The 26,647-nt window shown below is 31.7% G+C and overlaps 2 protein-coding genes across 2 annotated transcripts; both read right to left on the bottom strand.

Moving 5' to 3' along the window:
• Window positions 1–275: 275 nt before the first annotated feature.
• Window positions 276–7,010, bottom strand: LOC134709752 (monocarboxylate transporter 12-like). Its single transcript, XM_063569902.1, has 5 exons — window positions 6,387–7,010; window positions 5,580–5,723; window positions 2,607–3,374; window positions 1,798–1,848; window positions 276–418 (listed from the first exon to the last, which is right to left on the bottom strand). Exons 1-5 carry the CDS (start codon window positions 6,571–6,573, stop codon window positions 276–278), a joined length of 1,293 nt encoding a protein of 430 aa, XP_063425972.1. The 5' UTR covers window positions 6,574–7,010.
• A 5,252-nt stretch (window positions 7,011–12,262) lies between these two features.
• LOC134709953 (angiopoietin-related protein 7-like) lies at window positions 12,263–21,496 on the bottom strand. Its single transcript, XM_063570079.1, has 6 exons — window positions 20,912–21,496; window positions 20,239–20,289; window positions 19,154–19,260; window positions 16,831–16,927; window positions 16,495–16,659; window positions 12,263–13,904 (listed from the first exon to the last, which is right to left on the bottom strand). Exons 1-6 carry the CDS (start codon window positions 21,480–21,482, stop codon window positions 13,663–13,665), a joined length of 1,233 nt encoding a protein of 410 aa, XP_063426149.1. The 5' UTR covers window positions 21,483–21,496; the 3' UTR covers window positions 12,263–13,662.
• Window positions 21,497–26,647: the final 5,151 nt, after the last annotated feature.

Raw genomic sequence — 26,647 nt, 5'->3', positions numbered from 1 at the left:
CATATAATGTTTATACATTTGGTATGATATATATATGTTTGTTTGTTTGTGTATAACAAATTTGTATTGTCTTGGTATCAATCCTGTAATTTTGGATTTTAAACCAATAAAAATTACTTACTTACTTACTTACTTACTTACTTACTTACTTACATATGGTTATGACCATACTCGCATAGTCCAAATACTCATATGGTCCGAAATATAACCACGCGGATGAATGTTTGCAATTGTTTCTAAATACGAAATAAAGGATACAGGTCACAGTTATATATTCATTTTATATTTAACATTTGCTCTTTTTCAGTAAGTTCTATATCTATTTCAAAATCTAAATAAATGGCTTTGTTCTGATTGTCTTTGTTCTGACACAGTGAACTCAACAGTCCAATGAAAGCTCCGCATAGTAAAAGTACACCTAAAATATATTGGAAAACATAAATAATTGGAAAAATAGTACATCAATCCTTGAAATTCAAACTTGTTATATATGTTTTTACTCTTCATTAGTCAACGTAAGAGGATGAGGTTTACGGGAAAGACCATATACGACCAATAGTGTAGAATAAAGTCTAAAAAAACTCTAAATAATATAAAAAAAAGTATTGATAAAAACGGCGGCAAAAAAAATTAATTAAAGAATAGAGAATAATTGAGTGTTGAAATATAAAGAGTTGAGAAAAAGGCATACACAATTGATACAAGAAATAAAGAAAATGGCATAAAAAATTAACGAAAGCAGAAATGGAGGGTCCCCAATTAAAACCTTCATATAAGAACAGTTACATTGTGTTTTTCTAGGGAAAGTTCATAATTCCCCTGAAAATGAGGTTATACCTTTAGTTTTTTTTATGAGAATCTAGCATTTTTTTTTTATATCAAAACATTTTCAATAAAAAAGTTTTACATTTGTCCTTGTTAAATATTTTAGGAATATTTGCGACTGTCGTACAAGTGATAGGTTAAGCGCTATAAAACCAGGTTCAATCCACCATTTTCTACATTTGAAAATGTCTGTACCAAGTCAGAACTATGACAGTTGTCCATTCGTTTGATGTGTCTTATCATTTGATTTGACATTTGATTAGCGACTTTCCGTTTTAAATTTTCAACGGAGTTCAGTATTTTTTTTATTTTACTTTTTATCTACTAAACTGATTATTGATAGCTGACGCAAGTTATGATTTTGAACATTTTATCTATTTTCGAGATGAAGACAAAGTTGCCAAAATCTATCAATTGTTTGGTGAACATATTTAAATAGATGTCCAGCAACATGACATGAATATAATTATAATATAGGAGGGTAAAGCTGTAAGTTACGTTGGGGATTTTACTAAATGTAAAGAGAGTAAAATAACAAAAAAATAACGAACTCTTTGTAAAATTCAAAACGGGAGTCCTTTATCAAATGGTAAAACCATAAACACAATAATCGAATAGAAAAAAACTGTCATATTCATATGACTTAGTACAAGCATTTCTTTTTGAATAAAGTGGTCGAGTAAACCTAGTTTTACAGCTTGGTAAACCTCTCACTTTTATAACAGTCACAAATGATTTTATTATATAATTGACAACAACGTGTGAGCAAAAAAAAAAAAACCATCATCGGGTAAAAATGAAAATGAAAAAATTCTAAAAAAAGTGAAATCATATACGATAGTTTGTGATGAAAAACACGATTTAATCTTACAGTCTTTTTAGGTCTCACTTGCACGTCTATATTTGTAGTGGTGTATTGTTTCATAACCTATATGTCTGTTTCTTTTCCGTCTGATATTATTGTATACAAACCTGCTGCTGTAAAAGAATTACCGTATGTTCCACCAAAGTCAACAATAAATCCTACAATATAATGAATGACTGAACAATTTATTTGTATTTGATTTATTGTGCTAATGAGTGGTCAACCCAATCGATTGGTTTATAAATAGAAATATGGTCGGCACTGGACTTATATTGTCCGGCTGATGAATACTTGCAAAAGTAGAGAGATCGTTTAGCTCTGCGAGATGCTTAAATATACAGCCTTGTCGCTGTTATTGCAACAAATTTCTAAATGAATGTTGTTAGTTAAAATTTCCACCCCTTTCCACAAGCCTCCCTTTTGAAGTGTAAAAACAAATTGACCATCCTTCATCCTGGTCAGCTTAAAAATGTACCTTGCACAAATATTTTTTAATATTTTTTAATTTGTATCAAAAGTTTATTTCGTTTAGTCCTGAACTTATTGCCATTGCGTTTTCATTACACAATAACCCCTCCCCCTCCCCAATCAATCATCATATGACATTACAACGCTCTTTTGAGAGTTTATATTTGATTCATGAAATCACAAAATAAGTACGCTTTATCATCCGAGTTCACGCTTTATGATATGGGTTTTTCAGATCTAATACAACCATGAAAATGGAAATGGGGAAAATATCAAAGAGATAACAACCCGACCAAAGACCAGACAAAAGCCGAATGCTTCTTTTAATCGAAATTTTAAAAAAGTAAAATTATGCATTTTAAAAGCTTGTTTTGTTCAAAATGAAATTGAAAATGCATTAATTTTCATTATCATTAGATATTTCAAAAATAGGAACATTATTACTTACCTGCAAGAGGAGGTCCAAAAAGTGTTCCTAGCCCACAATAAAGCATTATGTATCCAATGGCATGAGCAAATCTCTCTCTTCCGATGATGCAGATCACTATAGTGTTTAATACAATCCAACAACAACCGGAATAACAGCCAAGAACACTTGCATATATAACTTTAGCATAGAACTCATAACGGAAGAAAGGAAAAATTATGGTACCAATACCTAAAATCCCGAAGGTTCCGAAAAGCGTAATAGTTTCGTCGATATCGTGACTGTTGTTCGCCATGCCAAACAGTAACTTGCCTATAGCACTCCATATACCTGCCAGTGACATGAATAGAGATATCTCTGATTTTGTTGAATTCGTCTGCAAACAGTATTTTGGAAAATGTAAATACAAAAGGAAGACGCTTATATCCGCTAAAAAAAGGCATGAGCATATACACGACATTGGTATATTTTTCATAATGGATAAATACGGTCTACAAGAGTCATGAGTACTTTGGTTTTGAAGAGGTTTGCGTTCTTTTGATCTTTTTTCTATTTCTGATTCCCAGAAAGTTGAAGCACATACACAATACTGTAAAGATAGACCTCCAAGAAGGATAAAATAGCCTGTTCTACCGTAGGTCTCATAAATAAACTGGAAAATAGGAGTCAGCAGAAACGGACCTATACCTGATCCTGATATAGCAAATCCACATGCTAAGTTTCGTTTTCGTTCAAAGTTGAATCCGAGAACAATGAGTCCAGAGTTATAGCATATTCCTAGACCAGTCCCTTTAAAGAGATGAAAACATAGCTTATGAAATATGTAAGCACTATCTAAAAAAAGGTATCCAAGATATCAGGCTTATCGTGTGGTTTTCTATGTTGCGATGTTATACTATTGTTTCAGAAATAGGGAGAAGGTTTGGTACCATTAAAACGTTTAATCCCACTGCAAATGTTTGCACCTGTCTTAAGTCAGGAATCTGATGTACAGTACTTGTCGTTTGTTTATGAAATTTATACGTGTTTCTCGTTTCTCGTTTTTATGTATATAAATTGGACCGTTGGTTTTCTCGTTTTAATGGTTTTAGACGAATAATTTTGGGGCCCTTTATAGCTTGTTGTTTGGTGTGAGCCAAGGCTCCGTGTTGAAGGCCGTATATTGACCCTTAATGGTTTACTTTTATAAATTGTTATTTGGATGGAGAGTTGTCTCATTGGAACTCATACCATATCTTCCTATATCTATTATCTTTATTCTGAAGTTTTGCTGTTCCACTACTGTCACATGTTAGGGGAGGGTTTGGCGATCGCCGTTACTCCGTTCCATTCGTCATGTGACTGTTCATAGTCAATAGCCTGTTAACCAGTGGTAGGCGTTGATTGGTGTCTATTTTTTTTCCTTTTATTTCTTTGTTATAAATTAGACAATTGGTTTTCTTGTTTGAATTGTTTCACAATTGCTCTTTATTTTGTGGACTTTTAAAGTTTACTCTATGGTCAGCGTTTTGCTCATTGTTGAAGACGGACGACGGCTGTCTATTTACCGATACGCATGAATTCTTGCTGAGGCAATATTAATGTTTTGAGATTTATAAATAAAATTGAGAATGGAAATGGGGAATGTGTCAAAGAGACAAAAACCCGACCAAATAAAAAACAACAGCAGAAGGTCACCAACAGGTCTTCAATGTAGCGAGAAATTCCCGCACACGGAGGCGTCCTTCAGCTGGCCCCTAAACAAATATATACTAGTTCAGTGATAATGAACGCATATAAAGCATAATAAAGCATATAAAGAAATATTGTTATACTAGTGTTGAACCTAAATGAATCATAATATAACCAGTGACAAATAATTTAACCTTAGATATGTTTTTAAAAAATTTTAATTTTAAAATATACGAGACAAAACATGCACATTCGACTTTTTCTACTGTGCAAGTTCATTCAATGCGTACTTTTTTAGTTTAATTTTCGGTACCGTGTACGTTACTTTATGCGAAAAAATGGGGTATACTTTACTGGTCAATTTTCAAAAATCGGCTATTCTAGAAGAATATTTATGTATACCATAACAATGGTAAGAAAGGTGAGAATATGATAAGTAAATTGGCATGAATAAGATCGTTTAACTTGGTATTTTCCGTTTGAAGTGTTTCGCATTTTCCTTTGATGACATGTCCTTTTAAAAAGCTAATAAGGGTATAAAAAGTAGCCAATATGTGGTACAGGTACATATGTGTTGTTGGGTTAGTGCCTTTGACGTTGACATTACATTTAGTTTTATTTGCAATGACATTCATTCATGAACTAGTATATATTTGTTTAGGGGCCAGCTGAAGGACGCCTCCGGGTGCGGGAATTTCTCGCTACATTGAAGACCTGTTGGTGACCTTCTGCTGTTGGTTTTTTTATTTGGTCGGGTTGTTGTCTCTTTGACACATTCCCCATTTTCATTCTCAATTTTATTCAAAAATGTCCTAGTTTATAAATGAGAAGATGTGGTACCATTAATACCTCTTCAAGTTACGTAAATCAACTCCTCTGTTATTGTTCATTAATATATAGTAACATAGATATGGGATTTTTTTTTATCCAAATCTTTTTATATAGAGGCTATTATCATAGGAAACTTAATCAATATATTTGGTAATCAGTATTTCATAGATGATTGATTGTTGTTCAGTGGCAAATATTTCATGCATGTTCAGGGCGAGGGTATTTCCATAGAACACCCGTCTCTACGATTGTTTTTTTTTTATGTAAAGTACGTTTCTTGCCGAATCTTCGTATTTTTAAAAAAATGTGTACCTTTAAAAAATAATAACGTCTTGAAAGGCTATATGAAGGTGTCAAAGAAAAAATAATAAAAGAGCCTTTCAACACGTCATACTTAATATTTGGAGTAGTCAAAGAACACAAGATTTACAGGTAGACATGTACATATATTAGTTTTGACCTTTTTAATGAATAAATTTTTAATATATTTACCTGATAAAAGTCCGAATGTCAAAAATGTCCAGTTAAGATTTGGAACAAACGCTGTTGTAACGAGACCAATGGTAAGCATCAGAGATCCTACTATCATTGATATTCTACAGTTGAATCTGTTAATTAAAACACCGGTCAATGGACCTGAAAGAACAATAATAATGCACAAAAATTATTGATTTTAACGTAAATATTTTAAAATATTAAACGTCATTTGGTGACGGTCTCCATGCAGTGGAAATTTGTCTTATTGGCAATCGTATAAACACTAGATGTGTAATGGATGCCAATGAGACGAATATCCACCATAGTTAAAATGAAGTGGATGTAAGCAGTTATTGGCCACCATACGGCCTTAATGAAAGAAAAAACCCAATACCGTATACTACGTCTCTGATTTTTATTAAGGCAAACAAGTCCGTGCAAATAAAAAATATGATAGTTCTCATTATACTGTGTAATCTGATTGATCATTTTATCGGTTCTTCATGATATTTTTTTTTATTTCGGAAGTTTATTTGTAACCTGGAGTTGTTTTCTCTCAATCGATTTGTGACTTTCGAACAGCGGTATACTACTGTTGCCTTTATTTATTCTAATTTTTTTATTCTCACTATTTCTAGTAAAGTTTCGGGATATAAAAACTACATCAAGTGTATTTTAGTTGTCCCCCTTTCCCTATAAAAATGTATAAATGCCGCTGAAAACAGACAGTATTGCTTAAGCTAAATAGCACGTGACGTGATATTACCTACCGATTCATGTAGCAATAAAAAATAAAAAATAAAAAATCTCATCAATATTCACCTGCTAATGATATCAAGGACAAAAACAAAGCACTGACCCATGACGTTTTTAACAAACTATCATCGAAGGCTTCCAACAGCACTATATGAACCATACCACTAGCCCACTGGAAATATCCACTTATAGAATGTGCAAAAAACGAAGATGTGGCAACCACCCATGCCCAGCCCCGATCTGGCTTTGTCATAGCTGTATATTTGAAGAAACTTCGCTATCCAATCTTAAATCATTTCTGAAATCTATCTTTTATCTACAGAGAAATATGGTACGAGTCTTCCATTATAACTTCTTGAATAATTAGTAGATCAAAGCCTATCGGTACACATGTACACTCGTTACACATCCTAATAGATTTCACGCAAACATACCAGCATATTTGTGTGTTATTATCATATCAAACTAAATACAATTTTCCATAAGGTTATATCTCACACATATATTGTTCTAATTAGTGGAACATTTTGAATATAGTCCATGAAACTTTACGGATTTAGATATTTTCGCTCGTCACATATAAATATTGACATACACATTAAAAATTTGATGAAGTGTGACGGTTCTAAACATATCCAGTCATGCAACATGTATCTATGCATTCATTATCCAATAACATGCAGTCTTGCGTCACACTGTGTGCTCACATTTCTTCAATAAAACGACAATAAAATACTACATGATACATTTATATATGCAGTCGTTCAAAGACACAGAAAAGCATTTAACAAAATTAAATGGATTAAATATCATTTCCGGATTCAAAACATATATCTATATGCACAGAATTTAAAAGAACTATCTATATGTAAAGGATGTACAAAAAACTAAAATGACAGCTCCTGTCAAATTATGTGTACATTTTTGTAATGTAGCACTTAATGCTATAAATACATATTTACTGCATCCACACATTATTTAAATTTATATTGTAAAATAGTTTACGAAAGTGTCTGAAATCTTGTAAAGAGAGTAGTGAGTCAAATAAATACAGAGATTAGACAAATGGTGTCAAATTTAAAGGTTACAGAAATGAAGACAAAAGAAGATGGGGTATGATTGCCAATTAAAAATCTCTCAACAAGAGACCAAATGACACATAAATTATCTGCTATAGGTCACCGTAGAGCTCTCAACAATTAGAAAAGCCCATACCGCATGGTCAGCTATAAAAGGTCATGAAATCATAAATGTAAAACAATTCAAACGAGAAAACAAACGGCCTAATTAATGTACAACAAAATTAACGAAATAAATATGTAACACAAAGCAACAAATTACAACTACTGAGTTACAGGCTCCTGTTATATTCCTATTTTGGGTCTTCTGGTTATCGGGACTGCCTCACACAATTTATCTATTATATCGAAAAAGGTAGATTATGTTTTAGCTAGTATTATTGCGTTAGTTGTCGTCTGCCAATGCAGTAGCATGGTCATCATGTAATAAAAATTGATTTAAAGAACATGTACAGTTTATTCGTCACTCGTTACTTGTGCATACTATAGTACCCCAGCCAGGTACACGATTCTCCTGACTTAGGACAGACACATACATACAGAATGTGGCGGCGGGGTTAAACATGTTAGCGGGATCTTAACCCTCCCCTTAACTGTCCGTATTCTAAGACTTCGATCTAACTAGTCTTATTAAATGGACGTTAAAAAGGACAACTGTTTTATCTAAAAATAATGAGATTTTGTATGATTCCCATATGAGACAACTACCCACAAGAGTAAAATTGTCGTCCCCTTAAAGGTTACCGTACGGCCTTCAACTAGGAGCAAAATCCAGATATAAAACACCAATCCGAATCAATCAACCATTGATCATATGTTGAACAATTTGTGACAGATTATTATTTTATTTGATAGAAGCATAATTATATAATCCGTATTCAGGACTACGATATCAATATACGGAGGAAGAATTTGTCAGAAGAAGCGAAGGGTGAGAACCTGGATACTGATGATACATTTAAAGTTTTGGATTCTCATAAATTCTATGTATAACTTTTGGACTAGTTTGATTTCTGTAATTTATTCTTACATACTTTTGATTTTTTAACCCTGTCTGCGCTCATTGCCTATGTAAAATTTAAAATTGTTTATAATCCAGGTACTTTTGATAACTATTGTATGCACATTGAACGACAAATTTATGTGACGTATATAATTTTTCTGACGTCAGACACTCAAATCAATCCATGTGTTCGTAGATAGTAGATGTTGTTGTGTCCTGTTAAATTGTTATACGATGATGACTGATGTTCCCATATTTTGACTATTTTATTGATTGTGACCGTTTATTTAACGCATCATGTAAATATAACGGAATTTGATGAGACTGTTATTAAAGTGAGAGGGTTAGCGCTATAGAACCAGGTTTAATCCACCATTTTCTACATTTGAAAATGCCTGTACCAAGTCAGGAATATGACAGTTCTTGTCCATTCGTTTTTGATGCGTTTTGTTTTTTGATTTTGCCATGTGATTATGGACTTTCCAAATTGATTTTCCTCTGAGTTCAGTATTTTTGTGATTTTACTTTTTTGGAAAGGGACAGGAAGACGGAGTTATGATAACAGCCAGTTTTCGTTCCCTGATATTGTATAAGTTAAGTTCATTGTTCCTTTTTAAACAGTGTTATTTTTTCATAAAAGGAAAGGGGAAAAAGGAAATTTAAATGAACATTTTACGTTTTAGCTCGTTTTAGGTGTATTTCCAGTACATTTTACTTAGAGTTCATGTGAAATTAACAAGAAAAAAAAAATGTCTGTGTACAATTACCTATATAAGTCAGTATATTCTTCATCATTTGGTCCGAGAACACAGTTATTTCGTAGTGTATTTCTTTTAGAACATAAATGAAAATAAAAATAATCCCACCTTCGCTTTCTCAAAGAAACTTTTACAGTGTGTTGTACTACTTTTGAGACAAATTATATCAAAATTATAGAAAACTTCATCGTCACTAACTCAAAATATGGACAATTTTATGTTTAGGCCGTCTTGAAATCTTTCGACAGCTTCCGAAGTGCTAATTTTCAACCTTTTTTAGCTGGACCAAATCAGTACTTTCCTTTAAAATTCTGGACCCAAATGTTTTTACAGTGTAATTTCATCCCCCTACTTGCAATTTGAGGCATTAAACTTGCAGAAATAAATTTAGAAGGGGTATAAAAATTAATGGCAAGTAACCCACTGTCAACACTAGGGACTATATTTGTATATATTCATATAGGTAAAACAATTTTTCCCAAATAAAGTTAAGAAAGGGGGGGGGGGGGGGGTCAGTGATAAAACTATGTGAATTAAGATTTTTTTTTATCCTACATTGAACTTTTTATGTCGTCCCTTATATAAATTATACAATGTAAGTGAAATACATTAAAAGTGAGTTGATTTCAGATCTCAGTACAAATATACATTAAAAAGTAAAGGTAGGCATATAGTTGCATTACTACTGTAACAGTGATGGAAGAATTTGATTATGATGATATTTTTAACTATATAAATAGTTTTGTCTGGCATACCCAACTATATCAGTCCTATTCAGGACCTCTGTATAACTATGTCGATATATATTATAGGGTATACAATATTGTTGAAATCAAAACAATCGTAATATAGGTCACATGCATTTTTTTTATGGAAATATTCTTTATAAATCACAAAAATGTCAGTATTCACTTCAGAAGCTAACAAAATCTTTAAATAGAATGATTAAGAAGGGATATAGTTACGATGCTGTTGTCAGGTCATTAAAGATTGCATATTTTGGTGTTAATATTAATTCACTTATGGGGTCTTTGCATCGAAACTAAACACAATTATTAAAAAAAACCAGTTGTTATGACACGGGTTATGTTCTTCCCATATATGTTTTGATGGTATGACCCTGTATATATCATATTAAGTCACTAACACACTATGTAACTTATATTATCAACAACCTTGATATAACAATATTAAACAGAACTTTCAATACTTTTAGATAATCAAACAGTGCCTAGGTCGTAAATCCACTACTAACCGTGTATTGAAGTAAGCTCCGCCTCCCTACCAACCTAATATTGAATATAAACGGTCTCCACGAGGTCGCTTTTAACCAATTATATTCCTAGAAATCTATAGGAGGTAAGATAAAAAAAATTCATATGACGAAAACTTAATCTTTCAATCAGTTTAATTGATTACTGGAGCTTGCATGTCAGTTAACTGTAGTCTGTTGATATTTATGTATTATTGTCGTCTTGTTTATTTTGTTTGGTTACCTCTTCGGACATCAGATTCGGACTTCTCTTAATCTATATTTGTTAGGGGACCAGCTGAAGGACGCATCCGGGTGCGGGAATTCCTAGCCGCATTGAAGACCTGTTGGTAACCTTCTGTTCTTGTTTTTTTCTATGGTCGGGTTGTTGTCTCTTTTACATATTCCCGATTTCCATTCTTAGTTTTATAAAGTAAATGCTAAAGATTCCTATTCCAAATACCGCTATCAGGAAAGAGTTTGGCTTATCTATATACTAATAGTACCGCTATTATTATTCTTTTAATAGTTGTTAATCCAAACAAATACAAAGTTGAAGAGCATTGAGGACCCAAAATTCAAAGACGATGTGCCAAATACATGTACGGTTACGGTAATCTATTACTGGGATGAAAGAAATCCTTACTTTTTCAAGGTAGTGACCCAAAAGCGATTTCGTTAGTCACCTTCTTCTATTTTTATTGATGTTCAATCTTCCCATGTATAGAAGCAAGTGCCTGTGCTTCAGTCAATCACATCGCGAGGTATCATTCTACACATGTTTAAATAATTTTCAATATCGGAACAGCCGTTTATTAACACACTAAATCGATAATATATCATACTGAGTACCAACGTCCGTCTATTTTCTTCGTTAAAGTTGGTCCTGTACTTAGATGTACTTTATATTTTCATATTCTGATTTGTTTGTAACTTGAAACAATCAAGGTCTTATTTACAGGCTAATTTATAGCTACCAATTTAGTTCGGAATTACCATAGTTGCCTATCTATGTACAAAGTCTAAAATGTGGTCTTAACTTGTTTACAGTCCTTTACAAATGTGACCCGTGTCTTGCGTTGAGAGAATCAGCCTCATTATTTTTCTAAATCTTTTGATCTTATTCAATAGTTGTTTCTACATATGGCAAAATTTGGGGTAATTTGCTAATTTGCATAGCGGGCATTTTTTTTCGCTATGCGTGTACTTTGAACCGGCTTTTAATTAAGATAGTACTTTTACATGAGTACTTTTTGTTTTTGTTTATTTTGTTTTGTGTTGTGTGCTTCGTTTCGATCTGATTTATATGGTTGAATATTATGATAACTTGTTAGGTCATTGTCCGTGGTTAGGAGCAAGTTTGAACAATCACAAAAATGCATAACCCCTTTCACATTGTGTTTATTCCCTTTCAAACCAGGAACCAGTGATCTAGTGATTTTGGTAGGTTTTCATCTATTATCATTCTTTGAGTTTTTGTTGTATAATTTGGGACTTTAACTATCTTTTTTTTATCTTGCAATTAGCCAACTATTGTACAAATAAAGTCTCCTGTTGCCTCACTTCCATGTGGAGCAAGCGGTAATATGAATATTTCATTCTAGGTTCCTCTTCGCGATCCGCGTTTCAGCTATGTCGATTTCTTCCAGAAATTAGAGACAATGATTTACATTATAATAACTAAATTTTCAAGTATTGGGATTAATTTTCGAATAAAAACAACAAACATATACGTGTATTATATATCTATTTGGTTTATATTTGTTTTCCTGATGTTTGTCAAACAAAACTATTTCTCATGGGATTTTGTTAATTATTACGATTTATAAATAGAATAGAATAGAATAGAATAGAATAGAATATTTTTATTTTCCAAATTAGGGCCCCAGGAGGGCATATGATACAGACAATATTATTATAAACATTAACATATGCAATACACACATAATAAAAGATATATAACAGTGTTATAAAAATAATAAAATAAAATAATATACCACAGAAAATACACTCAAAATAGTAGCAATGTATTATTATTCAATGAATACTATGTTGAAATTGACTCAAGTGCACCCGGTAAGTGTATCTTCACTTTAAAAAGACAAACATGAGGCATTAGTAGTTTGTGCGGAGAAATGTCAATATAAAAAATGACTATGAGGTATACTGCAAATAACAAAGTATATTTAATAAAGGATATTTAATATGACTTATCTGCAGAAAGCACCAAGAGTCGGTGCTTAAAGGGGAGTCCCTACTTGTACTTTATGCAGATGAGTCAAGCTCCTTAATTATTGAAAATATATTTTTAAAGCATATTTTTAAGATTATAGATTCTGTGTCCAGCCAGCAAAGATCATCAAGGGACGGTGCCAAAGAATTTGAAATTCTTCTTATGATCTGTGCAGGCTTAACAGGATATCCAAATTCATATTAAAGAGTTATAGTGAATTAGTTATTGCAGATTAAGTTGTACTTTAATTCTTAGTATCTTCTATATATTTGTAAAATGCAAATAGTACATTGGGATCCTCATTATTCATTATCCAAATTAATTTGTTATCAATATTTAAATTTTGAAAGTTTGGACATGATTTTAATATATTTTGCATCAATTCCTCTCTTTTTAATAAATGAGTATCACATTTAAATAAAAAATGAACTTCATCCTCAACCTCACCTGAGGTGCACCTGAGACAAATTCGGTTTTGTCGAAGAGTACCCTGGTATCTACCAGATTCAATTTGCAATTTGTGAGCAGATATTCTTAATATAGTAATACATTTCCTTTGCTCAAAATGTCGAATTATTGACAAATAATTTTCAAAACCGAAGTTGCACTTGAATGTTACATAAGTTCGTAGTTTACCAGCTTTATGTATATCTAGCTGTTTTTTCCACAATGCAGTATAGTATCCCTTAACTATCTGGCCACAGTGTAGTTTAAATGTTGAATATTTTTCAAGAATATGTTTTTCTATGCCTGACATTTTTTCCCTTAAAATATTAATTGATCCATACCAAGAGGTTTTTTTTGTTTCAAATAGCTTTTTAGAACAATTATATGCCTAAGGTGACATATTAACATGATTAATATAATGCGTGTTTCTGAATCCTAATTCTAAATGTGTTTATAAATATACTTGTATTAATCATAATGAAAAATTCTTAACACCAATTAGTGTTAAAAAAGAAGTTAGACTTGCAGAAATTTAAACCCACTGACATAGTTTATAATAAATGTTTATTTTCAAGTTCTTTTGATCATCATTGAAGACTTTTTCATAGTTTCACCTGATTTCCAACCCGAGTACCTTATTCCACCTTTTGAAATGGTTTTTGAATATTTTCCGTTTAAACTGGAACTCCAGCAAGCGTTATACCACCATGCACCTTTCAATGTATCGTGAGCGGCACAGTTAATACTATCCTTATCGTTATCACGATCGTAAGTGGAGAAAGGCATATTACTGTGATACGTCATACTATCACCTGAAATAAGAAAAAATAGAAGAATTCTAGTAATTATAATTTTATTAACAGAATGTTCATTTATCAATTTCTTAAGTGTTCCTGAGCGTTAATATAAGAATATTAACTGTAACCTCCTTAGCTAGCTTCCTTCATAAAAGAGAAGATTTTAACTCTAACTTCCCAGTTACGTGCCGTTACAATTCCTTGATGTAGTGAGAGGGTATTCTATTGGTAGTTGTTCAGTGCAGGTTTTGAATAATGTGTGCGATTTTTTATGTATGGTCTTGACATGTAAAAGGGATATGTTTATGAGCTAATCTGGTTTAACAAACACACATTGTGTGCATAAACAGGTACCGTTACAGATAAATAGGTCGTAAATTTTTCGTTGTGATCATTGCTTTTGTGGTTTTCTTTTTCCTCGAAGAGTAGGGTATTTGTGATTGATGTTTGTTGTACTGTCAATGTCTTTGGGATTTCTAATAGACTTTCTTATAAAGAGTTTAAACAACAATTTATTGTCACGGTGTATTTCTTTCATTGTTGAAGGCGATGTTAAGGTACTATTCTATACTGGCCTGTAGGCATGTAATTTCTGATCTATTTGTGGATCACGATCGTAAGTGGTTATATTGAAGGGACAATCATAATGTCATCTGACTCTAACCCTATAAATAAAAAAATGCAAAGACATTGATATTTCAACAACGAAAACTTTTCTTTAGAGAGATACACCATGCATATTTTCATTTTATTATTATTTTAGCATGTAACTATTATTAATATATATAGCATTGCCATTAACTCATCAAAATCAGAGACGTTTGTCACTCCGAAAGAAACATTGTGATTTTGTGTAATTCCCGAAGTGTATTCGTATTTATAAGAGCAACTTTCTGTAATTGGCGGACCAGCGCTCGTTGAGCGTATGATATATATCTAGTTTTCTGCGGAAGTCAATTGGATTGTCACTAAGCAGTCACGAGATAACTTGTCTTCAACGAATGAGCACCGTTAAAAGTAGTGGGGAGAGGATTAACACAATTAAGTCAATGTGCGAAATTTAACAATGGACAAAACCCATTACACATGTGTATGAAAGAAATTTGGATACCAAAATGAAGCATTTAAAAAATAAATTGAAGGCCCAAAGTATGCAGCTAAAACAAAAAATAATTATAACGGGTACCAACAAATGACAACTACTCAGTATGTATCACAGACAATTAAAGAAGAAAATTGTAGATTAAACTTAGTTAAATACAAATTAAACCTCTTGAATGACAGTTAGTTATAGTTCTGTTTTATTGAGAAGAAATAAAATAGATGAGGACCCCAGACAGATCTTTTTCATGTTGGTGCCTTTATAGCCGACTTTACAGTATAAAATTGAGAATGGAAATGGGGAATGTGTAAAAGAGACAACAACCCGACCATATAAAAAAAAACAACAGCAGAAGGTCACCAACAGGTCTTCAATGTAGCGAGAAATTCCCGCACCCGGAGGCGTCCTTCAGCTGGCCCCTAACAAAATATATACTAATTCAGTGATAATGAACGCCATACTAATTTCCCAATTGTACACAAGAAACTAAAACTAAAAAAATACAAGAATAACAAAGGCCAGAGGCTCCTGGCTTGGGACAGGCGCAAAAATACGGCGGGTTTAAACATGTTTATGAAATCTCAATCCTCTCCTTTACCTCTAGCAATGTAGAAAGTAAATGCATAACAATACGCACATTTAAAATTCAATTCAAGAGAAGTTCGAGTCTGATGTCAGAATATGTAACCAACGAAGATAAACAAAATAAAAATAATACATAAATAACAACCGACTACCAGCAGTATGTATTTTCTGTCATTATCAACTGCGATTTCTCATATCTTACATCAATTTCATTCGAATTTTGATAGAAAGGTTCTCATTGGCAAAAACATCACACCTCCATATTCGTCATGAATAATTGGTAAACGTTACAATATTTGGCTCCAAGCAGCACAAACTGTGAAAACAGACATGCCAGACTAAGAACACATCTGACTTAAAAAAAGGCAAACACACACACAAATAAATCTGTCAAAGACGCTAATAAAAAAAGCTGTGTAATTGATTTTACAAGCAGTATATATATAGGACATAATGAAAGACAAGCACATGCTTACACCTTTCCGATATAGTACACATTAAGAAGAATGAAAAAAACGACTTTTTTTTCAAATGAAACAACACTAAAAAACCTCAAACATTCGTTTGCAGCCCTTGACCAAGCCGTATCCTGTAGCCAAATGCCGAGCCACGTCCAGAAGGCATGAATGTGTACGATTTGGACATAGGATTTTCTACCACAGGTGGTTTTGCCGTTTTCATATTCTCATATATTAACTATGTTCTGATGACATGTTCTGAAATGGCTGTCCTGTTTAGTTAAAAATGTTATCAGTCAAGACTATGCCTAATGATCGTGGCTGTGTTTAAAATATATACATTTCCTAGTAAATTGCTCTAACGTGCAGGCAGGTTGAGAACAAACAAGTGTTTTTTTCTGTGGTGTATGTATAAACAATATGCTAAAAATATGCAAGTAACATTATATTTATAATTTACCTGCATTTCCTGAATAGCCACTAATAGTCAGTTTGTAATTGGTGGATTGATCACCGACTTTAAATGTTTTAAAGAGAGCGTAAGCCTTTTCACCATTCCAGTCTTCCAGGTCAATCCTCAGTTGATAGTGTTTTCGTGATGTCAGCATTGCGATATACTTATTTCCTGAAATTTAGCGATAAAAATCCTAGAACAATATATCAATACGATGACGACTTTAAAAGTTTTACACCATTACAATCAGCTGTCAAATGGACTGAAATTAGTTTTTCTAAAATGTTTATTTATCCTTTTTATATTGACTCTAAACTGATGAAAATAAATGATCGGGCTTACCTAACCAAAATTCCTCATTAAGGTCACCAAATCCTTTTTCATAATCTTGCCAATTTCTGTAGAACTCTGTTACTCCATTGAACCGCTTTTGGATGACCTTTAACATTTACAGAATGAAATAAACTGATAAAATATAAACAGTCGCAAAAACGGTATTCCTCGAAAGGTGTTATAAGAGTTAAAACATATTAGTTTTGAGTTACATCATAACATACGTTTTTAATGTCGTCAGTAGTGCCAACATGTAATATCAATTAAAATTGGTGATGACGTCAATACATTTTACATCACAATTCTATTTTTTTGTTATGCAGGTTTTCCAGCGTAGCGTGTTATAAAATGATGTATCAAAGACCAAAGACGTACGTTCCGTGGAGGAATTAAAGTCTAGTGAAGAATTAATCAATAAGGATTTGGGCATAAAGTTATTTTTTAACAACTATGATCTGATGACCAAATGCCCCAAGAATGTTCTGAAATGGTCGTGACACACTGGAAAATACAAGCTATATATGTTCTTGACTTTACATTATGGACGATACCAAATATATGCCTGCTCTACATGAGAACATTTCATGTTGACCGAACGCAATATACCGATTATAGATAGGCATATTGACTATTATGTAGGATTTTAAACGTTAGTGAGTGTTCAGTCCTCAATATAAAAAGCATAGGAGCTAGCACAACAGCACACAATAATAATTAACTATCAAAATTAAGTTTAAAAGTATTGATTCTCTTGAATTGCACTCCTTAAATTTGACGTAGAATTTACAATTTCCGATATAGATATGTTACACTAGATGCATTTGTTGTCGAGTAGCTAGATCTAGTTGCAAGTTCCGAAAATCTAGTTTCGAGGTACGATATTTGATTTGTGTAAAAATGGGGGAAACTTTTATAATTTTGTGTTGTTGATATATGACCGTAAGAATCTTTCTGAAATTCAGAAAAATTGTATCATAATTGAAAAGTATATCATCATCAAGAATACTTTTATCAATAAAATTGAGAATGGAAATGGGGAAAACTTTTTTTAAAATTGATGGGTTCTAGCTGTTTCAATGGAATCTGGTAATATTATTTGAGAATAAATTTAAATAATAAATTGATTTCTTTACTTCATGTAACAGTGAAGATATAAATCGGAGTGAAACAGACATTTTCAAACGAATTTTGCTTAAAAAGTATGAACATAGGCAAGCTTTCTGTTGACGTATTTAATCAGCAAAAAATAAAATGGGACAGAGAAAAAAATATTTTTTCCACTGAGCAATCAAATAGTCTTCACACGAATTTTTTAAATATGCAAAACAACATTGATTGGTTGCCTATGTTAAGAAACGTTGCCAAAGTCGTACCTGTTTATTAACTTTTAAACAGATCTATCACTAAGATTATATAAATTATTTCATTTATCAAAGTTATGAAGCAGTTGATAATACATTATATTTTTAAAAAGTTTGGAAGTTTTTATGAAGAAAACAATGTGATCATTATGGTGTTTTGTAACCATAGTAACCAAATGTACAACAAATAAGTTTCTATTATTTTTATAAGTTTTCTATTACAATAAAACGTATGAAGCCAAAATATTCAATTTGAGTGTCAGTGTATCAATGTTTTACTCTTTGCATGATTCTTACTTGGAGCCATAACTAATATGTGCTAGGATTGTTTGCTTTCATGTGTAGTTAACCAAATTGAACAGCCATATTTCATTTGACCATTTTCAAAGTAGTTATTGGACATCGAATGTTTTGAACTGTAACAATAACACTTTGTGAACGTTTTACAGAAATTTAACTTTAACTTTGTAGTATACTTTATCACTAGGTGTACAGCTATTCAAATTGACCATTTTTATAAGAATTTGACAGTTTGGTCTTGTACATGTATGTATACAATTATAACATCGTTTTAGAAAAAAAAAGCTTGACCACATTGTAACGCCATGTTTGATCGACAATTTTACAGTTATTGTACTTTGGCCATTTGTTTTAAATTTTAGGAGAATTATGCAAAAAGCTCTGCGTCGGGTTTGAAACCATCATGTGTAGTGGACCATTAGTTGCCAAAATTATGAGTTTGACAACAATTTAGAAATCTTTTGTGAAATGATGACACACTTTGTTTATAGTTATTTACTATCTAAATCGACATTAATAATGGCATTTTTTTTCTTCTTTTAAGAATGGTTTGTGCACACTGGGGTTCAATGTCTTCTTTCTTATAGTCATACATTGCATGAATGCATGTTTCTTTTTTGTCTCGTTCGAATGGCTTATTCATAAACAACAGGGTCATATGGTATACGTACCGTCCAGCCTCCTGTCTCACATCTTACTTTAAATGTATGTGAATTGTCGGGTGATATATTATAAACACCAGTATACCAATTTATATCTGAACAATCACGGACGTCTTCTTAAAATACAAATGTTTGCATAGTTTGTTTATCAACTGATGAATATAAAGTAAGAGAACGAAATCATCTTTTCAATTTCATAAATTAGAAACGTTTTTCTGATTTACCGTCATTAGAAGTGCTAAAATATATATATTTTTTCTCTCTCACAAAAGTCATCAGTATTACACAAACCAAACAGTCGAAAACAGAACAGATATGATATATTACTCTCATTAAGCAAGTATTATTGTACATGAGTTTCTTGAATGATACTACTTCATGATAAAATTTTAAATGTGCAGGAGAGTTGCCATATTTATGTTGTTGATTAAAAGGGTTTTAACGTCTTAATTGCTGATTTCTAATATTGTGTTTCAAGAACCTCTTATGAAAAATATTGTTATGAAATTGACATTCCTTGCACAACTTCATCTTTTATTTGTCATTTTAAACATTTTTCTTACTTCTTATAGAATAAAAAATGTCAAACACAAATTAAAAAGTATACTATACATGGAGAGTTTTATAATTAAATGTAAACATTGAACATTGTTGAATACCAATTGGAATGGCGATTTTGTCAAAAACTGCTGAAGCTATAGATTCAGTTTAATATGCCTATATTTACCACTGAAAATTTTCCGTATATTTGTTTCTGCGTTTTGATCCATTCTAAAATCCGATATGGAATGCCCATATCAATTGATATGTTTATAGTTGTCTTATTTTTTTATGTTAAAATATTCGTTGATTTCGTTATCCGTACAAAGTGCATAACAGCTCTGTGTGATATAAGGTAAGGACAGGTTGTATTGTTTATTTCTAGTGCCATGGTTGTGTTTTATTTAGATGAAATGTGTCTGACTCAACCAGGTTTAAGCATGTTATTTTTGATAATTGTCTTAATCTAAAGACATTTTTTTTGTCATCATATTTATACTTAAACTTTTATTCATGCAGAAAATCCATACCCGTTTCATTTTACTCATAATTACCTGGGAAAATATCATGAAATCTTTGAAGTTTTGCTTTCATCATATCCATATCTAATGTAAAATAAATGAATGCTTGGCATATAGATATGTGTATTATTAACATATAACAACAATCACGATGCTTTTTATGCAGATAATTGAAACCATCCCTTTTAACAGCAAAACAATTCTTTCTTAATATTTGTTATTCTATTTTTGAGAGCTATTTAAGATTTTTTCCAGACACATCTGCATGGGAAGATTATTGAACAAAAACATCAATTGCATGTTCGAAAATGTTTTTAAACGGTGAAAATTTCCTTATAGTTTTAATTCATAATTGTAAATGTGTTTTATGTAGGATTTTGACATTCAAAAGCTGTAAAGATAAAACATTTTATTTCTATTAATTAAATTAAGATACTTTTATTATGAATGTCATGAATTGATCTTTGTGAAAGATTTTCTTGTAATTTCAAGTTGTGAATTTGTGAATTTTATCTTATTGAAACATAATTAATCTCGTAATCTAAGCCGTTGACATAGCATTTTGCCATAGTGTTGCAATATAATGAGAGTTGGTGATGGTTGTGAATATATAAATAAGAAGATGCGATGTGATTGCTAATGCTACAATTCTTCACATTGACCAAATGACACATCGATATAAACCACCTTGCCTTAACAAACTTACCATCAATCGTTTTCGTTTCCAATTGTGTAAACTTCATTGTTACAGCTTTAATGAGATCAGCGACCATGTCATTTTTCCACTCTTCCATATCCGTTTTAAAATCAGTAAAATTTGTAATGGTTTCCATATATATTTGGGATGTCTGATCTTTATAATTTCGCAATATTTCAGATACCTGATTCTTGTATTCAATCTTTGACTTCTGCAAATATCCACTGTGTTCTTTCATAGATTGCATCATAGTATTTTGCCATTCCAGAACATTGTTCATGAATTTGGTTACATTTTCACTTTGGTTCTCTGATAAATCTGAAAATCTAATGTCATACTCAGAATGCATTTCTGATAACTTACGGTCATATCTGGTATGCGATTTTTCCAGCTTTGATGAATATTCGTGAAGCATACTGTCTTTCAGTTCGAGTAATTTTTTGTTAACCATGTCTTCCATTTTTTCATTAAAAGTAGAAAAAATATTATCATCAATGTAATCCTTCAGTTGTGCGTTTAAAGCAGAAACATCAAGGTCCGCAACAAGAGGCGCTTTTAATTCGTTGGAAACGAGTGGCATTCTTACACTTTTACTCACTGCGATTGATGTTAAATTCACGTGAGCCAAATTTGCCCGTATAGCAGACATATTGACTAAAAGATAATTAACCCTTGATATATGATATTTGTTAGAGAAACTAGTTTCAATGTTCTTGTTTACAAATCAATTCATTAAATTCTTTGTTAAATTTGTTTTTATTTAACGGAAGTAGCTGTTTGTAATCTGACACCGACTACAAAGAGCAACGAGTGGCATTCTTACACTTTTACTCACTGTATTGTTGTACGGTTTTGCGTAGAGTATCGATGGTATTGTCAAAAAAACTAAATTTGAAATAACATATAACGGAGTATGATCTTTCATATTTGAAAACTGATTAACATATACCGTGTAAACTATCCACTAGTTTAAGTCATACTTTGTGAAAGATATCTTCCTTGTTTTATATACTTTTGTAACATAAACTATTAAGGAGGCACTTATGATACAGAGTGAAATTGAAGAAATTTGCATGTATTGTATATGTACTTACATGAACTTATTTTATTTACTTTTGTTGAATTTGACTGAATTAATATTCACGAATTGTAAGACTCACATTAAATAAGAAATACAAATTTATACATAAATTATGCCAAAAATTAAATAATGCCTGTTTCATGTAAAAATTGCATCCCACTAATAAACAACAATTCAATTTTCATGTTATATTGTTATTTTCGTGGTTTGTTGGAAAAGCTCTTATGACAAATCGTTATTGAAGTACAAAGACAAAATTCACTAAAATCAATAACATGTGAATTTAGATTCAGGTTTGGGGTGAATCTCGTGTGAAATTTTTCACGTCAATTTCATTTGCGATTGATGTTAAATTCACGTGAGCCAAATTTGCCCGTATAGCAGACATATTGACTAAAAGATAATTAACCCTTGATATATGATATTTGTTAGAGAAACTAGTTTCAATGTTCTTGTTTACAAATCAATTCATTAAATTCTTTGTTAAATTTGTTTTTATTTAACGGAAGTAGCTGTTTGTAATCTGACACCGACTACAAAGAGCAATATTTTCTGAAATGATTTCACACTTTTAAGATATTATACATGTAGCGTTGAGACATCTACTTGTATATTATAATACATAATAATCGAACTCTTTTGTAATAATACTTAATCTTAAATAGCCAGAAACGTAATATAAATAGATAATGGAATGTCACTGTAATAAGTAAAATCGTCACATTGTAGAGTCTTTATTAAGGAGAATGAGAATTATCTTATGGGCACCTCTTCAATTAGTTATACTATTGAGATTCCTTATATATGTTACACCAACAAATTCAGTCAGGCTATAATCATTATCTCAATTAATTTTCAATTTGGGGAAAGTTTTACTTGGCACCTTATGCTGCAAAAGATTACCCTACACTTACACAAAAACATTTCAACGTTTGGGCCACCAAATGCATCAATGCATTTATGGGAATGTAAAATCACGTAAAATTAACGAGAAGTTCATGCGATATCATCTCAAACTAGCTTTAACGTGAATATTCCAAATAAAAGTACTGAAATAACATATAATTTTTCAAATCTAATTAAAATCATGAACACTACCATTTTTTCACGTCACTATTTTAACTTGAATTCCAGGTGAAATGCACAACAAAATACTAGTAGTAACACGTATATGAGCTGTGTGGTTGTGGTGAATCGCACATTCATTTTATCAAGAAATTTATGTACAATTCGTGAGCAAAATTGTCCATGTATGATAACCTATTTTTAGTAACTCGTACGTCATTATGTCTCTTGTGGATTGTTTCTTCATCAGTAAAACTTACCCGTGTATGATGACTTCTAATTGCATGGTTACTTGTACATCATTTTGTATTTGGTTGAAATTTTCCTCATGAGGGTAATTTGTACTTGTACATGTACGATGCCCTTTAGTTGGTATATCAACCATTATAACAACTTTTTCTACCAAATCTCTTGGAAACCTTAAAGATAACAAATCACCTTTAAATCAAGAGATAAACTGAACATTAAGTTTGAAATTCTTTTCTAGAAATTGATTGATTTGTTTTTTGTTGATAAGCAACGCATTTTGGCTATTTCATTGCGTCCAGTTTTTATAGCTGGAGGAAGCCGGAGTGCCCGGAGAAAACCAACGACCTTCGATAGGAAAACTGACAATCCTAGTCAATTACAATTGAATTCGAGTGCACCTGCTCAAGCGGGATAAGCGTGATTACAGTAGCTTGAAGTAGTAGTTAATTCGTGATAAATAAAAATATTTATTTAAACTCCAATAAGATAAATGTATCAGCCATTAATCTTACAAGATAACTTGAATGACTTAACTATTACGATACACAGCTTTATTGATTGAATTATTTTTCCAGACGTTATATAGTACTGGGCACTGTTCAGTACCAGAATACAGGTTAATAGCCCTATAAAAGAGATCTCTCAAGTTAACAAGCTTTAATTAAAAAAGAGCGTTAAATTGAAAAAAAAAAAAAAACAGTGGAAATTAAGAGGTAGAAACAAATAACAGAATGTATCCTTTTTTTTCATTGATTGGTTAACTCAACTTTCTTTAATATTGTGCTATTTCCTGGCTGCAGGTTTTAAAGGCCAAGGGAGTAGGAATACTAGACCCGAGTGCACCTGTCTGTGCATATTTAAACTCACAGCCCTTAGTGTTTAAAGGTAAGTGAAAAAGTAGTTCGGCTTATTAGACCTATCGGCCACTGAGATCTACCTTGTTTTAACATATAATCAATTTGAAATTGGCTGCAAATGATTCTCTCTAGAAAAGATTTTTGTGTGTTAAACTTTATCATGAATCTGTAATAAATTATTAGAAGAAAAGAAGGGGACGTCGGACAAACTTTGTCCACAAATGATTCGCAAAAACGTATGAAATAAGAGGATTTCAAACAGCGAGAAAAAACCTTTTAAACACAAAGAGTAGCGTTTATTCATTAAATTATCGTATAAATGTAGTTAAGTAACAGTGAATTGAATTACTTTTGAAATGTATTAATGTTTCTCTAATGTTCTGTTCCAATTTTTACTTTTTCTTTTTTGTGTCCATATAAATTCTATTTACTTATTAAGTTGATCTATTTGAGCTAACACAAATGTTCATCTATACAAGACTAGGTTAGATAATGACCTAATTACACTCTCAAAAATCAATAAAAAACTGTTTATTTCGGAAATGAAGGTATAAGATATCACAAACGATCAAATGTCCGGTTAGTTGGTTTTACAGCAGAAACCATAATGAATAATTGATTGATCTATTAATTGGTGTTGAACGCCATTCTCAGCACTATATATTGTGCTACTTCGGGGATATTATTTTTATTGTTGAAGGTAGCCGGAGTTCAAGGATAGGATTCCCGACATCCAGAATTAAAACTGACATTGAACTCTCAACCTCAATGTTGACAAGCTAGTGAAACAAAAGTTCGTTTTCTTATCTAACTTTACTTAACTAAAAAAAAAAAAAAAAAAAATGAAAATGAAATAAAATTAGTATATGGACAGCATAAGAAAAACCCCAAAAAGCGTCATCTCAATAACGACATTAAGAACTTTTACAAAAACTATAATATATGAATTTACAAATAAAGCAAGTGTAAAGTATTCTGTGAACTGTAACCACAAGGATAATTGTTTGTACTGTCACATGTTAATACGATTAAGTGGCTAAGTTGTTGAAGTAGTTTATTCTCTATCGTGTACGAGAAATACTTGTTCCACTTCTTGCAGCCTCTTTGCCTACAAGTGTAAAGACGTCACATCAACATTTTACACCGTTTACATGTATATATTAACATGACCTTGTCCATAAATGATTCGCAAAACATTTCAAGTTAGACATTTTCATTTTTTTTTTGGTTTTATTTATTCACTTTCTGTTGTGAGGAAAATTATTCAGTTGCGTTCATTATTTTAAGGAGTTCTAAGTTTAACCACAAGGAAGTCGGCATATGTTTAAATACAGTGAAAATTGCATAACAAATTCTACATTCACTTTGTTAATTACGTACGTTAATTAAAGAAACCTCAAATTAGAAAAAAATATGCTTTGTTTTTTTATAACTAAATGGATAGTTTTCATTATAAAACCTATGTACATATACTTTTTTCTGAGGAAAATTCTTTGATTTGTCCACATTTAGAAGAAGTTTACTTATTTTTAATTGCTTGCTTATAGGAAGCAATTCGCCGACATATTTTCCGTATGCATAGTGACCCGAGCGTAACTCTCCTCATAAACTCCGATGACCACAATACGCATGGATCTGCCATTGAAATAAACAAATATCTAATAAAACATGTTAAACACGTGCTCATTACCCATGCTTTTTTTTATTTGTTTACTATAAGGTGACTATCGGTAAAACTCGGCTTCAAAACACGTCATTTAAAGCAGCCATATTTGTTACATCATAACAAACAGAGAGAAACAAAAATTTGACGATTGTATCATATATTTACGAAAATAATGATAAAATCGTGTACAGAGAACAAAGTTTATGATGTATACATGCATTGGTTCAAGAATAAGACAAACTTTATTTTTCACCACTCACTCGTTTTATATGACTTTAAAGTTGTAATACGGAAAACGATTTCAGAAATTTTAATACTGGTTTCATTCCTTTCTTGTTGAATATTAAGTGCTTGATATTGAAATACTATAGGCGTTATATTAAAACGTAACAGTAATACGGAATTTAGTTATTTCTGTTTCGAGATGCATTTTGGTTTGAGATCATTTTAGCTTATAAGTAGAATTTCTCGCAACGTTAATCAGTGCAAGGGCTGTATAGCCAGTTAAGGTCGTTAAATGTTTGGTGTTGTTAATTAGTTCGGTCGTCAGAGCTCTCAGAGTAAAGACGAAAGAAAATGTATTTATAACCATTTCTGAAAAAAGGAAACCAAGGACCTTCGGTTAAGCTTATATAAGCAAGGTCCAATTGTCCTATTTGATTAAGGTGGCGACATATTGTCCTGTGGTATATAATCAATAAGTTGATTATGTATCACTGTCCCAATACACCTTGGACTGAACAAGAACCACTGGCGCACTGGAACCATATTTCAAAATAACCTTTGAATCAAATAACTTAAGTACTGTAAGGCAAATAGGTTAACAG

The sequence above is a fragment of the Mytilus trossulus genome, chromosome 3, assembly GCF_036588685.1.
Source record: "Mytilus trossulus isolate FHL-02 chromosome 3, PNRI_Mtr1.1.1.hap1, whole genome shotgun sequence".
NCBI lineage: Eukaryota > Metazoa > Mollusca > Bivalvia > Mytilida > Mytilidae > Mytilus > Mytilus trossulus.
Note: the sequence above shows the minus strand (reverse complement) of the source record. Positions and strands in the feature narration are given on the sequence as shown.